Source organism: Ochotona curzoniae, unplaced genomic scaffold, assembly GCF_017591425.1.
Source record: "Ochotona curzoniae isolate NIBS_2020 unplaced genomic scaffold, NIBS_Ocur_1.0 contig_883, whole genome shotgun sequence".
NCBI classification, from domain to species: domain Eukaryota; kingdom Metazoa; phylum Chordata; class Mammalia; order Lagomorpha; family Ochotonidae; genus Ochotona; species Ochotona curzoniae.
Window position 1 is genome coordinate 53,334,445 of NW_024466599.1, and position 18,457 is coordinate 53,352,901.

Below are 18,457 nucleotides of genomic sequence, written 5' to 3' on the forward strand. Positions count from 1 at the left end.
ATTGTGAGTACTCTGCTACCTTTTATTCAAATCCAGTGAGATAGTTATAGGCACCCCAAGTTAGTAAATGTAATTACTCATTGCAGATGGAGGTTCACATAGGGTTACGCTAAGTATAGCAGTACCCAGGACAGATGTAATCCCTGCCCTCATGGTACTTAGGGCCAGATACAAGACATGCAAGAAATAGTTCTGATAATGTAATCAAGTATGGGAACTGCCTCAATCAGCAAGGATAACTGCTTACCTCATCTGCTGTTTGAGGAACTGCTGTTGTGGCATATAGGAGTAAGCTGCTGCCAGCAGTGCTGGCACCCCATATAGGTGCCAATTGGAATCCCAGCTTCTCCACTCTGATTTAGCATCCTGCTAATGTTCCTAGGAAATTAGCAGAGGATTGCTCAAGTCCTTGGGCCCCTGCACCCACAAGGGAGACCTAGATGAAAATCCTGGCTCCTAGGTTCAGCCTGGCTCAATTCTGGCCATTGCAACCATTTGGGGAGTGAAGCAGCAGATGAAGATGCCTGTCTCTCCCTTTCTCTAGGCTGGTAGTGGAAGGGGCAGGGTGGGATTTGTGATGAGAAGGAGCCACCCAAGGCAAGAGGTGGATTGAGAGGTGGGGAAGGACTGCAAAGAGCCTGTGTCAAGGCCTTGTGGTAAGAATTGTCATGGCGTTGTTCAGGGAGGTGAAAGAAGATAAGGATGGGAATAAGAGTGAGGCGTTAGGGAGAGCAGCCCATTGGGGAGACCCTGAATGGGTTATGCAAAGTTTAATTAGCCATGTAAACCATGGGAAGTCCGGGGGATTTAAGTGGGCACAATCACTCTCCCTTTTACAGAATGGATAGCACCAGCAAAAATGGAGAGACAATTTCCAGTGTCTTAGGCCAGTTAAGAGTGCATGGTAGGGCCCGGCAACTTGGTCTAACGGCTAAAGTCCTCGCCTTGAATGTGCCGGGATCGTATATGGGCGCTGGTTCTAATCCTGGCAGCTCCACTTCCCATCCAGCTCCCTTCTTGTGGCCTGGGAAAGCAGTTGAGGACAGCCCAATGCTTTGGGATCCTGCACCCATGTGGGAGACCTGGAGGAGGTTCCTGGCTCCTGGCTCCAGAGCGGCACAGCACTGGCTGTTGTGCTCACTTGGGGAGTGAATCATCGAACGGAAGATCTTCCTCTCTATTTCTCCTCTTCTCTGTATATCTGACTTTGTAATAAAAATAAATAAATCTTTAAAAAAAAAAAAAAAGAGTGCATGGTAATAGTCCACACGCCGATAACCAACTGGATTGGCTGGTGATGGTGGAAAAGGTGTGATGGAAAGCGATGAATTCAAGGGAAGTTTAGGGAGAATAGTCCTTATGAAAGTAGAAGACCAAACAAGGATTTGTAGTAAGTTAAGATCAGATGTAGAGAAGAAGAACATGAGTTTGTTTGGACACGAACTGTTCCAAGCGGACATGAGAACTCCAAGCAGTGATGTAAAGGAGGCGTTTGACTACGTAGGCCGATGCTCGCAGAGGAAAGGGCCCAAGGCAGAGCGTGGACTCATGGGAACTGAAAGGATCTATCTCCTTGCGGGTAGGGAAGGGGAAGACGCATGGCTAAACTTAGAATCTCACGTTTTTTTAAACTGAGAGAGTGATGAGTCAGAGAAAGTGGATGAAAATGTTAGTAGGATTTTTAGGGATTTTCCTGCTTTCCTTCAACTTTTTGTAGTTGTTACTTGATAGGAATACTTGAGAGATATTTATAAACACCCCATAATTGGAGTCAACCGCTTGATTTACTGGAATCTCTTGAAACGTGTCATAGGCAGAAAGAATGTCAGAAACCCCTTTGCATTTTGATGGTGAGGACTGCGTGGCAGCTTAGGGAGGCATGGGGAAAGGGGGGAAGCCTATGAATCGTCATTTGGTGGCCCAAACAACACACTCTTAAATGGCTCTGGAGACTAATGATAAGGAACGGGTGATGTCAGTGAATGTCATAAGCCTAGTGAAATAGTGAAGTGTTAGTTTTGATCCAAGGTCATACCCTGAGGGAGTGGGAGAGTCAGAGGCGGAGGAAATGGGATTGGGGGAGTGAGGAACAGTTAGCTCCCTGTAAGTCGCTTCCATGTTTTGGACCCCAGTAATTGGCCCACCACTTCAGGTTTCAAAATAACTCGTGTGGCTAGGAAAGTATTTATTCTGGGCAGAAGAAATTGCTGACAACAAATGTAGACATTACAACAGAATACTTATATTTCTTTATTTTTAAGATTTGCTTATTTATTTGAAAGACAGAGTTACAGAGAGTCCATGTACTGTTTTACTCCTCCAGTGGTTGCAATGGCTGGAGCTGTGCCATCCCAAGCCAGCAACCAGGAGCTTCCTCTCGCTCTTCAGCTGGGGCATAAGCAGGCAGAGCCAGGAGACAGAACCTTGATCCAGATTTCCCACGTCGGTGGCAGGGACTCAGTCACTCAAGTCAACACCTGTTGCCTCCCTGGAGGACACACATTAGCAGGAAGCTGAACCAGGACTCAAGCCTGGCATTTTGAGTCCCAGGTGGCGTCTTGACCATGGTTCCAAACCCCACCCTACCCCAGCTTCCCCACCCAGAGTTCCTAAGGGAGAACTGTTTGAATTCTTCTTATCATTACACTCAATGGCTCTGCATCTTGCCACACTGTCTGCTCCTTTCTAACTCTCGCTGCTTCTTCATTTGTCCATGGAACTCTGCTTTTGTTCCTGTCAGGGCCCATCTCTCCTGCCTGCTAGGAAACACTTTGGTCTACCAAGTCTGCTGAGCCATTTCCAGTTTTAAGTCCTCCTGTTACTTTTGGATACAACTTTCAGGATTTGAAGTTATTTCATGTCTGAATCACTAAAAAAAAAAAATGCTAGTTTTTGCAGCCTTGCCTTCCTTCCAAAGATAGTCAGGGACAATTCTTAAAGAAAAATCCCAGCTGACAAGTTCAGAAAGTGTAGTAGCTTTGGAAATGACTTTCTTCTTGTCTTTAATAACATAGTAAATCATCAACCTACAAAATGGTGACAAATTGAGACTCTCAATCAAGTAATCTCAATCAAGTAACTGTTCCAAACTCACTGATTGATAGTAGCACTAAAAAGGTAAGGCAGCCAGGCCCAGCACAATGGCTTAATGGTTTCCCACATCCTGGTTTCAGGTGACAGTCCCTCATGACATGTGCTGATGGTAGTCCTTTATGCCACTTGGATTCTGTTCAGAGACAGAAATGGGATCGCATTACTAACATGCCTTGTGATTGCTCGGAGAGACGCTGCATCTTTGGTACTGAGTGGGCTAGCTTAGGTTCCAAGCCTTTCATTTTAAAAGCATGAACCGTTGAAAACAAACACAAGAAGTAAATTCAAAGTACCGAGAGCTCAGCCTTTCTGAAAGTGACTCCGGGGAGAGGCAGATCATACCATTCGTTTGAGATGCAGAGCAGCAGATTAGAACAAATCGCCTCTTCCATGGGCGAATAGAATCAGTGGCATGTGAAAATACATCACTGTAACCTACATTTTTTTTTTGCTACCAAGAGATTTGCAGCTGGGTATCCGGGTGACTCATTCCTTTGCTTAGGGGATGAGGTAATGCTGTGGAGGGGGCTGATGTCATCTCTCTACCTGAACTGCATGCTTCTATCTCTTCCTGGTGGCTCTCAAGGAAAAGCACCATCTGCTTTCACATTTGCAGCCTGAAAGGGTTTACGGAGGTTTGCACAGAGGTCAGCAGGTCTGTGGATGACTCATAGGCAGCCAATTAGTGATGAGCAGCTATTGAAAAGTGAACTCTATAAACCATGCTGCTGAAACAGGACAGGGTGATTCAGCGTGGGCCCATCATGCTTTCTGGTTATTGAGAGGAGGCACTCACTGAGTAAATGCTGCTAAAGATTGAAGTTTGAAAACAAGACCGTTTTCGCTCATGACAGTCAGTTGTATCAGATCTCGGTTGTTTTGACCATAATTTGAATGGAAGATGGCAAATTTTCTTTTAAAGGGACACAGATCATGTGCTTAAAAAACCGATCTTGTCGCATGGTCACTCTGTCCCCTTAGGACCTGCTACACTTGAGGGGAAAAGTTGTTGTTTATGAAAGAGGGAACAAGTCAAGATAAATGCCATCTGTTTACCACAGACCCGCATACCCCACTTCCTCTTTCTCTTAGCGATGTACACCTGCTTTCCTGTTTATGCTTTAATTTTAATACTGCTGTTGCCGTGTCAATTAAAATGTCGTTTTGAACTTCATTGTAACCTAATCTATCGTCCCCATAAATAGAATACCTACCCTAATATGGAAAGTAGAGAATGCTAAATACTTAATTTTCTCACTGTTAGGTTGCTCAGAGGAGGTTAGACTAACTAGATACTAAACACTGTTACTGTGGAGTAGGCATGCTCTGACCTAAATTGAATCCAAAGAAAACTGTAAGCTGTACATCCTACAAAGATAAATGATATCTTTAAGAAGAGGAAAATCTGTTAACTAGAATAAAAAAGTATAAGAAAGCAAAAAAAAAAAAAAGTATATTAGTACAAAAAGCCAAAGATGGTTTAGTTGGGAAGCATCAATGTCATTTAAGAATTTATAAAAAATCACATTTTTTTTTCAGTCATGACTAGTAAATGGAAATTGTTAAGTATCTAAAATATGATGAACTTTTTATTGTTTTCAAAAAAGATTATTTTTATTTGAATGGTAGAGTTACAGAAAGGAGAGATAGATCTTTCATCTGATAATTCACTCCTCATACAGCCACAATGGCCGGAGCTGAGCTCATGGAGAACCAGGAGCCAGGAGCTTCCTCTAGGTCTCCCACGTGGGTGCAGAGGCCTGAGGACTTGAGCTCCCCTCTGCTGTTCTCCCAGACAGTAAGCAGAGAGCCGGATCAGAACTGGAGCAGCCAGGACGTGAACCGGCACCCATATAGGGATAATGGCTCTGCAGCAGGAGGCTTACACTACTATGCCATGGCACCAGCCCCGGAATCTTTCATTTAGTGGCACAGTCTTCTATATTTAATTATGGAGCTCCTGCAAGCCTCTTGAATATCTTCCTTTTCTTTTAAACTCTGATTTGGAATGGTGAAGTTGAGCAAATAAAGGTGGCTCCAAAAACACAAAACTCTTACCTCCACAGATTTACCCCCTGCAACCTGATGTTTCCCTCATCATTTAAATGATGTCACCTTTTGCTTATTCTCTCCCTACAAATAAGCACACTTGGTTTTTAAGGTTTCTTTCTTTTTTTTTTTTTAACATTTGAGGATAAGTTAAATATATACCCTATATTAATCTGTGTCCATATTTGAATTTTTAAAAACATTTATTTTTACTGGAAAGTCAGAGAGGAGGAGAGACAGAGAGGAAGATCTTTCATCCACTTGTTCACTCCCCATGTGGCTGCAATGGCCAGAGCTGAGCTGATCTGAAGCCAGGAGCCCAGAGCCTCTTCCAGGTGTTCCACGCGGGTAAATGGTTCCAATGCTTTGGGCCGTCCTCAACGGCTTTCCCAGGCCACCAGCAAGGAGCTGGATAGGAAGCAGGGCTGCTGGGATTAGAACCGGTGTGTTCAAAGTGAGGACTTTAGCCACTAGAGGCTATAGCACCAGGCCCAAAATAAATAAGTCTCAAAAAAGAAAAGACAAGGAAGAAGGGAAAAGGTTGATCCTGCACCTGCTGGTTCACTCCCTAGGCAGCTACAACACCTGCGGCTAGGCCAGGCTGAAACCAGGAGATCCAGGAGCTTCTTCCAGGTCTCCCACATGGGTGCAGGGACCTAAGGTCTTGAGCTATCCTTTGCTGCTTTCCCAGGCACATTTGCAGGGAGCTGGATCGGAAGTGAAGCTGCCAAGACATAAACCAACACCCATATGGCTTATTAGCCCTTGCAGTGTGTGGCTTAACCCACTGTGCCATGATGCCGATTGACATTGGTGAGAAATATAGTCTCTTTTGCTGTTTTATTTAAACACACACACTAGAAATTTCCTTGTTCTTGTCTGATGTCTCTGTGATTAGAGCAGGTTGTAGGTTTTGGGATGCTATGATCTCCCTCAGGCTGTTGCACCTGTCATTCCCTGATGATGTAAATTCTGGCCATCCAGTCAGGGTATCACCCCCAAATCTCCACTGTATAATTACTGTTTTGTTTTTTAATTTCTCGTACATAATAAGCCGTCTGAAGTCACTGTAAGACTATACAGGTGTCTTGCTCTTCATCAAAGCTTGCATCTAGAGGTAGAATGATTGCCAATTCTTGTTTAATCCAGTCTTCAGCATTAATGGTTTCCAAATGCAAAATTTTCTAACTTCCTCTTCCTTTATTTGCTATTGATATGAATTTATAAATTCATCCTCTTTTAAATTCGGTACTTAATAAGAAGCTGATGTCAGAAGAGGAGGTGGGACTTGAATTCAGGCATTTCACAATAGGATGCCTGGATCCCAAGCAGTGTCTTAACCACTGTGCCAAGTGCCTGTCCCTGGACTCCTTGTTGTGGTTCATGCTGTGCCAGGACTCCATCAGGACACGCCGTTGGCTTTACTTTCCATTTGTACCCCAGAGCTGTCCACCTTCAGCACCTTCTCTGCCTGTAACTTGCTCTCCCTGCTTCTCAGCCTCAAAGTGAAGGGTACGCTTCTACCCCAGGGCCTTTGCAAAGCCTGTTTCCCACAGAGCAGCTGCACAGTTCCCTCTCCTTGATGAGGTCTTGGCCGAAGTGTTACTGTCTCACTGGGGTGTACTCTGAGCTCTTTGTAGACAGTCCTCTCCCCAGCCATACCCACTCTCCAGTCCCCCTCTATCTTGTTCTTCCCTGTGGCAAGTTGTCACCTACCGTACTAGATAATGTTTGCATAATATGATTTGTTCCCCAACACTAGGCTTTAAACTCCACAAGAGTGGTCATTTTTGTTGTCTGTTTTCCTTAAGTGTCTGTCCTTACCAAGATTGTGCCTGGCACATAAGCAGGCTGTAAACATGCGTGGTTGGAAGAAGGAAGGTTAGCTAAGAACATAAAGCTCAAAGCATATTTGAAAAGGGAAATTGAAAAGGATCTGGGAGACTGAGTCAACTGACATCGCTGAGCCCATGTGCCCTGTACCCAAGTCAGTGACAGGAACTGGCCTGGATAAACTGGACCTGGAAAAACACTGCATACACGAGTATTCTCAACAATCCTGTTATGTTTCCACATGTTAATAGCTGTAAGAACCCTTGTGGTAAGCTCTCCGTAGCTCACTTGACACCCAGAGCTCTGTCTGGCTCACTCACTGTCGACACTTGTAGCCCAGGGCAAACAGAATTCGAGGAAGCCCCACGTATAGTCTCTGAGAGCAAGGGGCAGTTCGTTCTTTCGAGTTAGTGGAGGTTAGGAGACTGGGCTGCTTCAGGTCAGGTCAGAGCCGTGACCTGTTTGTGATGTTAACTTCTGTTGTAGGTGTTTGGGAATAAAGTAATCATTCCTTCCCTGGACGGAGACCTCTTCCAGTGGGACCGAGACCGGGAGAGCATGGAAACCGTTCCTTTCACAGTTGAATCCCTTCTCGAATCTTCTTACAAATTTGGAGATGATGTGGTTTTGGTGGGAGGAAAGTCTCTCACTACATATGGACTCGGTGCCTACAGTGGAAAGGTAAGTAAAAGCATCTTAAACTGTGATGCTGCTAGTCGTGGTCTGTTATTATTTTCTCCTGAGGATATTGCTTAAAATAAGAAATGTGAAATAAGAGGGAGAACTGACTTTGTCTTAGGTAATGGAATAAACAGCGAAGCCGGGAAGAAGAGAATTCTTAAACACAGTGTACTTCGTGTTGGATGCCTTGCCATACCTTATTTTGAAATCTTTACACTATCCCTCAGTTACCTATGTTACCTGACATTTTGGCACACGAGGAACCCTCTAAAGAATAATAATAATCTTGATGATCAGAGCCATTGCTACTAGTCATTCTTCTAGTTGGATCCTATAATAAGATGAATCAAGAAGAATTTCTATTCATTTTGCGGATGAGGAAGCTGAGGCTGTGAAAGATTCAGACATTTCCAAAGTCAGAGTTGAGCTACATCTGTCTGGCGAGAAAATTATAATGCTAATGATCTTGACTTTCTTCAGTATTAACTCTGAGGATCTAAACATAACATAATATGCTCTTTACGAGTAACAAACAGCATCCTGGTTAAATTGGTTTTTTAACCCGTTAGCATTTTTTTTTTTCTTTTTGGAGGCAGAGGGAGGGGCAGGTTTTCCACTTGTTATGCTGGTTTACTCTTCCAAAGGGGCACAATGGCTGGGGCTTCCAAGCTGACCCGAGGAACCCTGGGCTCCATCTGAGTCTCCTATGTGCAGGGCAGGGGCCCAAGCACTTGGGCCATTTCTGATGCTTTCCAGGCTCACCCACAGAGGGCTAGATCAAAAGTAGAGCAGCTGGCAGCTAAGACATGAACAAGCGTTCCGATATGACACGCCAGCATGGCAGGTGACTGTGTAACCCCCCTCAGTGCAGCCCCCAAACTCTGAACTTCTTGATACATGAACATCTTATCTGTGGGTTTAGGCTAAAAATAGGACGTCCAGGACTCTTGCATTGCTCAGACTGGGTTCTCCATTCTCGTCTTGGGCCCATCGTACCTTCTTACTCTTACAGATGGCTTTCTGCCTTCCCCTCCCGCTTGCATCTGCATTGCGTCAGAAGGCCATGCCTTCCTGTCTGACCATTTTTGAACATGCACTTCAGTCCCGGCTTAGGGATTAACGGGGAACTGGATCAGAAGCAGAGCAGCTGGGATTCACACCAGGACTCTGATAGGGAATGTCCGTGTTGCAGGCAGTGGCTTACTCTGCTGTGCCACAACGCCAGCCCTAGTTTCTTCTTGTGTATTCTGTGGAAAGCCCCAAAATAAGACTGACATTCCTTAAATCCTCAAACTCATTTCCTGCAGTGAGTATTGCTTAGTACTTGCATGGTCCTAAATAGTTCATTTTTTTTTTTAAGATTTATTTTTATTATTTTTTATTTGGAAAGGCAGATATACAGAGAGGAGAGACAGAGAGGAAGATCTTCCGTCCGATGATTCACTCCCCAAGTGAGCCGCAACGGCCGATACTATGCTGATCCGAAGCCAGGAGCCTCTTCCGGGTCTCCCGCGCGGGTGCAGGGTCCCAAAGCTTTGGGCCGTCCTCAACTGCTTTCCCGGGCCACAGGCAGGGAGCTGGAAGGGAAGCGGGGCTGCCGGGATTAGAACCGGCGCCCATATGGGATCCCGGGCGTGCAAGGCGAGGACTTAACCACTTGCGCCACCGCGCCGGGCCCCTAAATAGTTCATTTTTAGGAAGTATTCCTGATACTTCTCACCATTTGGGTACTTCTTACACATTCCTCTAATTTCTTTCTCCTTAAAAAAAAAAAAAAAAAAAAAACAAGCACAGGGATTCTTTGAACGCGTCTGACCTCCTGTGACTCGCGGCCTTTCCTGATCAGACCTCTGTGTTTTCAGGTGAGGTACATCTGCTCAGCTCTGGGTTGTCGCCGATGGGACGGCGAGGACCTGGAGGAGGAGGAGGACATCCTGCTGCTGCAGCGGACCCAGAAGACCGTGCGCGCCGTCGGGCCTCGCAGCGGCAACGAGAAGTGAGTATTCAGAGCGGGCGCGCTTGGTGCTGTTCTCACCTTGTTCTTTCTGGATTTATGAGCCGTTAAGCTGTCCCCAAAGCACACTGTCCTGCTAGGAGAAATACAGGCCCTAACTTAAAAATGGCTTCATGGTTATTAACAAAAGACAGTACTGATGTAGTGGGGTTTGTGTGTATGTGTGCTTTAGCTTGAGGTTATTTGGAATCTGTAGGTTTGTTTGTTTGTTTTCCATTAAAGATGTATTTATTTCTATCAAAAGATTTACAGAGAGAAGGAGAGACACAGAGAGAAAGATCTTTCATCTGCTCGTTATACTTCCGAGTAGTCGCAATGGCCTGAGCTGAGCCAATCTGAAGCCAGGAGCCAGGAGATTCCTCCGGATCTCCCATGCAGGGGCAGGGTCCCAGAGCTTTGGGCCGTCCTCTACTGCTTGCTCAGGCCACAAGCAGGGAGCTGGATGGGAAGTAGAGCAGACGGGACACGAACTGATGCCTATAGGGGATCCCAGCGCATGCAAGACAAGAATTTAGCCACCAGGCCATCGCACAAGGCTTTTGTAGGTAGTTTCATCATAATTTAAAGCTTTGTTTTATCTATTTGAAAGGCAAAGTTACAGAGACGGGAGACAGATGTTGCATCCATTGGTTCACTCCCCGATGGCTGCAGTGGTCCAGGCAGGGACAGACTGAAGGCAGGAGTCAGGAGCTTCTTCCTGCTCGCCCATCTTGTGCTGGACAGCTGCACTCGCAGGGAGCTAGACTGAAAGTAGAGCAGCTGGGACTCAAACCGGCACCCCAATGGGATGCTGTCGTCACAGGTGCCAGCCTAACTCCACAAGGCCATCTCCCTCGTCATTTCTTCACTCCCATATCAGAATGATAATTCCATTCTACTTTCTCAAACTATTAGCATATCATTTATTTGATCTAATAATCCTTCTGTTTTCTTCCTTAAGTAGTGAACCATTATGTCATGTTTATACTGAGATAATCGATTTAAAAATAAGCTGATCCTGACTCACATGCTTGATATTTTTTTGCAACCCAATATTTAAATTTTAGATTGTCTGTGCAGTAGGAGTGAGTGGCTCCCTCCCTAGCTTACGAACGTAACCCCGACGCGCAGCCTTTGTCCCGCCTGCTGTGGCACGATGCACTGTCTTTTCCTGAAAGCTGCGCCCTGCAGCTCCCTTAGGAAGGCATTTACCCTTCCAGCTTTCCGCGAGCTGTGAGGAGACCTTTGCCCCCTGCTCACAACCTGGCCTTCTTTATCCTGAAGGGATTTTGTTATCCGGAGGCTTTCAATGCCCGATGGCACTCAGCCACCTCAGTTGTAGAACAGCCTAGAGAGTTCTTAGTAACTGGAGTGGAAAAGGCATAAGGTCTGAAGATACATATATATATATATATATATATGTATATATATGTATATATTTTTTTAATTGGAAAGGCAGATATACAGAGGAGAGAAGAGACAGAGAGAAAGATCTTTCATCCTCTAGTTCACTCCCCATTGGCCACAATGTCCAAAGCCAAGCTGGTCTGAATCCGGGAACCAGGAGCCTCTTCCAGGTCTCCCACATGAGTGCAGGGTCCCAAGGTTTTGGGCCATCCTCTGCTGCTTTCCCAGGCCACAAGCAGGAGCTGGATGGGAAGTTGGGCCGCTGGGACACGAACCAGCATCTGTATGGGATCCCAGCATATGTAAGGCGAGGACTGTAACCGCTAGGCTGCTGTGCTGGGCCCTTGAGTGTATTTTTAAAATAAATGTTGAAATTCTTTTTTTTTAATTTATTTATTTCTATCAAAAGACATTTAAAGAGAGAAGGACAGGCAGAGAAAAAGCTCTTCTGTCCCCTGGCTCACCCCTCAAGTGGCCACAACAGCCACACCAGCACCCACATTGGATCCTAACACATGCAAGGCGAAGACTTGGGAGAGATAGAGAGAGAAGTCTTTCCTGTGCTGGTTCACTTCCCAGCAACAGTCAGAGATGAACCAATCCGAAGCCAGGAGCCAGGAGCTTCTTCTGGGTCTCCCATGTGGGTGTAGGATCCCAAGGCTTTGGGCCTCTTCTGCTGTTTTCCCAGGCCATAAGCAGGGAATTGGATCAGGAAGCGAAGCACTGGAACTTGAATTGGTGCCTTTATGAGGAAGCCAGCACTGGCAGGTGGAGGATTAGCCTATACCACTGTGCTGACTCTCGATCATGCTGCTTATTAATTTTTGGAGAAAACTTCACTACTGTCATTTTATGGCTAAAGACATTGAAATTTAGGAAAGGATGAATGACTTGTCACATCTTGGCCATTTAAGAGGAAAGACAAACTACGTGCTACCATATTTTAAGATGACTTTGATATGTTTTGAGATTCACTCACTTTGGAAATGCAGTAAATGTTGGAGAGAAAATCCATCCCAAACCTGTTGTCGGTTCCTCTGCCTGAGAACTGTTGCTAGGGTCAGGACCTGCTGTGGGGCGGGGGCGCCCTCTTGTGGCGTAATTCAGCAGAGCATGCCTTTCCGAGAGGTTATTCTGTTGAATTGTTCTTGTTATCTTGAGATTTTAATTTACTGCTTCTGTGTAGAAGAGTTCTGTAGCACTTGGTCCTTTTGTCCAGACGTAAATTTCTAAAACACACCTTTGTGAATTTAAGGTGGAATTTCAGTGTTGGCCACTTTGAACTTCGGTATATTCCAGACATGGAAACTAGAGCCGGATTTATTGAAAGCACCTTTAAGCCCAGTGAGAACAAAGAAGAGTCTAACATTATTTCAGATGTGGAAGAACAGGAAGCTGGCACGATGGACACGGTGATAAAGGTCTCGGTTGCTGACTGGAAGGTCATGGCGTTCAGCAAGAAGGGAGGACATCTGGAGTGGGAGTACCAGGTAGTGGAGGCCACTGCGGGCTGTTACACCTCCATGTCTGCCTTTTCCGGCTTGACCACGCTGACCGGGTGGGGAGAAATAACTGCTGTTGCTTTAAGAGATGGTACTTTAGATTTTAGTGGTACTTTATGAATTGGCAGTATATAAATATTGCTCAGATTATTTAAAATCTGCCTCTCGTTCTTGTTTAGTTTTGTACTCCGATTGCATCCGCCTGGCTGGTGAAGGATGGGAAAGTCATTCCCATCAGCCTTTTCGACGATACCAGTTACACACCTAACCAGGAAGTCTTGGAAGAGGAGGAAGACATTGTGGAAGCGGCCCGAGGAGCCACGGAGAGCAGTGTTTATTTGGGTGAGAGACATCTCTTATCTGATGACGTCATCCAGATCATGTCCTTTCACTCTTTAAATATTTATTTAACTGGCAGTAAGACAGGGACAAATATCTTCCATCTGCTGGTTTACTCTCTCTGCTGATGGCAAGAAGCAGGGTTGGACCAGGCTAAAGTCTGAAGCGTGGACCTCCATCCAGCTTTCCCATGTGGGTGACAGGGGCCCGGGCGCTCAGGCCATCTTCCGCTGCTTTCCCAGTCACACGAGGGGGAGTCGTATCAGAAGTGGAGCTGAGGCAGTGCTATGGCGTAGCACGTCATGGCATGGCATCCCATATGGGCATTGATTAAAATCCCAGCTGCTCCCCTGTGATACAACTCCCTGCTAACACACCTGGGACGCTGTGGAAGATGTCTCAGGTCCTTGGGTCCCACATCCATGTGGGAGACCTGAAAGAAGCTCATGGCTCCTGGCTTCAGACTGGCCCAGTTCTGGCTGTTGTGGTCATTTAGGGAATGCATCAATAGATAGAAGAGCCTTAGTTCTGTCTTCTGCACTCTGAAAGTCTGCCTTTCAAGTTAGAAAACAAAAAGTGGAGCAGAGAGGTCTAGAACTGGTGTTTGTATGGGTCATGATGCCAGCCTCTGTATTCTTACCTTGTTCCCAATTTGTAGTTTTAATGCCAAATACGTTCCATGGTTTAGATTTCCCTGCAGGTTCTTACCTTGGTTTCCATTCTTACTATTTTTCCATTTGTCCAATTCTGAACATTTTAATTACTGTAGTATATTCTTTTGATTAGAGCCCCATATTAGTAAGGATTAGAAGTTGTTTTCATTCTATACTGCGTTGTAAAATTACAAGACTACTTCAAAAATTTGATGGAAATGAAAGTGAAAGGTAAATTTGTCTTGGTGCACAAAATTTTGAAATCTGTGAATACAGAATATCTCCAGAAAATTCAAGGAAAAAAAATGTATATTATGCAGAAACTGCATGTATTTTTCCATGAACTTTTTGAAGTACTTTCCTATATAACCTTAAGGTCTTTAACTCTATGTGTGTTCATATTCACATCAAGCTGAGGCTTTGAGGGTCAGGGCTGTGGTGCAGTGATTTAGGCTGGTGCTTGCCAGTATCCCATAGGAGAGGGCTTGTTTGAGTCCCAGCCGCTCTGCTGCCCAACCAGTTTCCTGCTAATGTCCCTAGGGAGGCAACAGGGGTTAGTCTAAGTCCTTCAGGTCCTGCAGTTCATGTAGGAAACCAGGGTGGAGCTCCTGGCTCGTGTCTTCATCCTGGCCCAGACCTGGCCACGTGGGGAACGAACCAGCAGTCAGAAAACCTTTTTGTCTGTCACTCTACTTTTCAAGTACATAAATAAATCTTACAAGGAAAAAAAAGAGATGTAAAGTTTTGGTGGGGAGTGGAGGCATTCCTGCATGTCCACCCTACTAACCCGAAGAAGGAAGTCAAAATTCTGATGCGCCTCCTGGTCACTGAGAGCATTTACTCCAGTACGTCTTGACCACGCTGGAGTCTGACTTGAATCACAGCCTCATAAACTTCTCTCAGTCTCAATGACGTGCAAGAATTTGATGGGGTAACATAGCACGTACATATTATGATAATATGTAAGTTGTTAATAGTATAATGCTGGAATCATAAGTGGTAAGGTAAACTTTTTGTTGAATAGTCATTGAGTACCATGTGGCAATTCTTTGAAGAGAATTATTAGAATTAATCTAATTTTATTAAATCAAAATGAAATTTTTAAAAAAATCATTGCCTAATCCCAGTGTCCTGTCTGATTCAGGGATGTATAGAGGCCAGCTGTATATGCAGTCATCTGTCAGAATTTCAGAAAAGTTTCCTACAAGTCCCAAAGCCTTGGAATCCGTCAATAACGACAATGCAATTATTCCTCTGCCAACAATCAAATGGAAGCCCTTAATTCGTAAGTGAACTATAAACCTTCATAAATAGCTTCGGATATTACGGAGATTAGAACTAACTTATATTTTACATCTTACTGGTAAGCCGTGACAACGCTTCAGGTGTTAATCATGACAGTTTAGAGCAGTTTTCCTAGAAGCAGCAGTTGCTTCTATAGAAAGAAATGTTAGTCCATTATTTCTCTCTATAATTTAGAAAATGTCTTAACCATGTCAGAGTAACATTTATCTCTTAATACTTGTATTTAGAATATTTAGGTAACATTTTCTGACTGTCAGTTCATATTCTTTGAGACACTCCGAGACCATGTGCTGTGCAAGGGGAAGAAAGGCTCCATTTAAAGCACGTGTTTAGACTGAATGGTGGTTGAGTTTATGCGGTGTCTGAGCACAGCCGTTTTCACTGTCGCTTTCCTTATAGATTCCCCTTCCAGGACTCCCGTCTTGGTGGGATCTGATGAATTTGACAAATGCCTCAGTAACGATAAGTTTTCTCACGAGGAATACAGCAATGGGGCACTTTCGATTCTACAGTATCCATATGGTAAGTGCGCCTTCTCTTGAATGGAAACGATCGTTTGACTTGGCAATTTAGAATTCCTGCAATAGGGATGTAGCAAGCACCTGCAGGCAGTGCTGTGTGAATGGAGGCTGAGCGTACAAGGTGCGAAGACAGCTGGTGGGGTTCAGGTCCCCCTGTTGCCACAAAGTGGGTGCTTGAGCACGCCTGACTCCCCTGTAGCCCAGTGCCTTTACCTGTAAGACAGAGATGATAATCCACATATCTATTCATTGGGTTCTTATGAGTTCTCAGTCAGATCATTCATATAAAGCTTCAGCACTATGCCTGGCACATAGTGTCAGAAGACATTGCTTGGTTGTATTAGCTGTCATTTGTCAGCCTACATGATAGAGACCATAAAAATGGCCCACATAATGAAAAAAACAAACGTTTCCCATAGAGCTACATGAAAGTCATATAAACATAGTTGTTTTAAGTTTGTTCTCAGACCAGAGAGTTCAGTGCATGTGTCACTGATAGATGACATATTGGCATAAGTCAAATTCTCATGGGCAGTATAGTGTTTGGCCTGTTTATTAAAATGCTAGTTGGGACACCTGCATCCCAGGATGCCCAGGTTCAATATCCACTTCAAGATGCTGGCTCCAGCTTCCTGTTAATGCATTCCTGGGAGCAGTAGCAGTGGCTCAGATCATTGAGTTCCTGGCAGTTCTGAGGGACACCTGGAACTTGGGTTCCCACCTTGCAACTTCAGCCTGCCCAGCTGCTGACCATCGCAGGCACTCAGAGAGTGGCCAAGGAAAGGGAGTCTGTGTGCACGCCTCACTCTCTTTGTTTATCTACCTCTCATTTTTTAAAAAAATATTTGTTATTTATTTATTTATTTAAAAGGCAAAGTTACAGAGAGAGAAGAAGAGACAGAGAATCTTCCATCTACTGGTTTGCTCCCCAAGTAGCCACAGCAGCCAGGGCTGGGACAGGCAGAAGCCAGGACTCCGGAGTGTCTTCTGGGTCTCCCATGTAGGTGCAGGGACCTCAGTATTTAGGCCGCTCTGCTGCTGTCCCAGGCATATTAGCAAACAGCTAGACTGAAAGTGGAGCAGCTAAGACTTGAACCTACACCCATGTGGGATGCCAGCTTCACAGATGGAGGTTCAGCATGCTATACTACAATACTAGCCCCTCAAATTTTTAACATTAAAAAAAATCTATATATATTTCTGTTATAGTAAGCAGTCTTTTTTAGAAAGACTTCTTTATTTATTTGAAATGTAGAGTTAAAGAGAGACAGAAAGATCTTCCAACCTCTGGTTCACTCCTCAAGTGGCCACAGGACAGGGGCCTGGCCAGCACAAAGCCAGGAGCCAGGAGGCTAATCTGGTTACCCATATGGGTGTCAGGGATACCAGGGCTTGGGACATCTTCAGCTCACATAGCAGTTTTTAAGAATTAGGATATATTTGTGTGTAAAAGTCTTCTGACTCGTATTTTAAAAGCCCTCAAATCTATATCAAACAAAAATAAAGATTCCTTGTTCGTTATCTATGAAACTAGAACTAAAAATGTGTTGTATAACTTAATTCCTTTTTTTTTTTTTTTAAAGAAAGAGTGCCAGGAGAAAGCTTAAGCTAGAAACAGTAGTCTTTCTTTGATATTGATCAAAAGACAAGAGAGAGATGTTCAGCTTAGCAGTTGAGATGCTTGCCTCCCATGTCATTTCAAAGACAGGACAACTGAGTAGTCTTCCCAGGTAGCACAAAAGCTAAAGCAAACTGATTCTGACAGCCAGAAATGAGCCAGAGAGCAAGATGGAGATGCTTTCCTTTCAGTCTGTGAAGAACGATTGATTGGTGGTTAAAAAAAAAAAAAAAAAGATATTTTACTGATCTCAAGCAAAAGGAAAACAATATATTTTGAAAGATTGAGTACTTGAAGCATTATGGTAATAATGAGCTAAAGAATGGGGAGACCTTTAAGGTTTCTTTTCTAATCTTATTTACTATACCTATTTTTTTTAATTTATTTTTATTGGAAAAGCAGATTAGATTTATGGAGAGAAGGAGAGACAGAGAAAGCTCTTTCATCTGCTGGTTCACTCCACAAGTGGCCGCAATAGCCAGAGCTGAGCTGATCCAAAGCTAGGAGCCAGGAGCCAGGTCTTCCACATGGGTGCAGGGACTCAAGGCTTTGGTTCATCCTCTGCTGCTTCCCAAGCCATAAGCAGGAGCTGGATGGAAAGTGGAGCAGCCAGGACATGAACTGGTGCCCATATGGGATCATGGCATGTGCAAGGTGAGGATTTACCCATTGAGCCATTACACAGGCCCTTATTATCTAGTATACAGAAAACTTAAGATGCTTGAGAAATAAAGGGAAAATGTGTATGTGTGTGTGTGGTGTGTAAAGATTCATTTATGTTTTATTGGAAACACAGAGTTACAGACAGAAAGACAGAGAGAAGGAGGTGGGCCAGTCCAAAGCCAGGAGCCAGGAGCTTCATCTGGGTTTTCCATGTAATTGCAGGGGCCCAAGAACTGCACTATTCCTCTAGGCATATTAGCAGGGAGCTGGATCAGAAATAGAGCAGCTAGGCCTCAAACTGTTTAATGCTGGCACCACAGGCAGAGGCTTACACCATGCCGCCTGCCCCCAAGATCTCTACTTAATGAAAAAGAAAAGCAAGGGTGCAGCATCATGGCATTGCAAAAGAAGCTGCCACCTGCAATGCCAGCACCCCCCTAGGAACACTGGATTCCAATCCCAGCTGCTCCGCTTCCAAACCAGCTCTGGACTAATGCGAATGACCCAGTGCTTGGGTCCCTGCCGCCTGCCTTGGGAGATCCAGATGGAGTTGGGCTGCCGCCATTCAGGGAGTGGATGAGAGATCTCTGTCACTCTGCCTTTCAAATAAGTAAGGTTTTTAAAAAGAAAAAAAAAATAATAAGAGAGATTAAAAGAAAAAAGAAGGCAAAGGAAGATTCCGAAGTGAGCTAGAAATGAAAACTTTTTAAAGAAGGAGTTAGTGTTGTGAATCAAAGAAAAATAATTTTAACAGCTAAAGATGCCCTGTTTCAACCTATCTTTTGAAGAAAATCCCTTCT

General features: G+C 44.6%; 1 protein-coding gene across 1 annotated transcript in view; it reads left to right on the top strand.

Moving 5' to 3' along the window:
- EIF2AK3 (eukaryotic translation initiation factor 2 alpha kinase 3) overlaps positions 1-18,457 on the top strand; it is a 67,333-nt gene that overhangs the window by 26,671 nt on the left and 22,205 nt on the right. The window contains exons 3-8 of the mRNA XM_040993561.1: positions 7,462-7,656; positions 9,519-9,652; positions 12,312-12,546; positions 12,738-12,900; positions 14,695-14,835; positions 15,255-15,377. Of these exons, the coding sequence (XP_040849495.1) occupies positions 7,462-7,656; positions 9,519-9,652; positions 12,312-12,546; positions 12,738-12,900; positions 14,695-14,835; positions 15,255-15,377 (991 nt within the window). The remainder of the gene's footprint in view (positions 1-7,461; positions 7,657-9,518; positions 9,653-12,311; positions 12,547-12,737; positions 12,901-14,694; positions 14,836-15,254; positions 15,378-18,457) is intronic.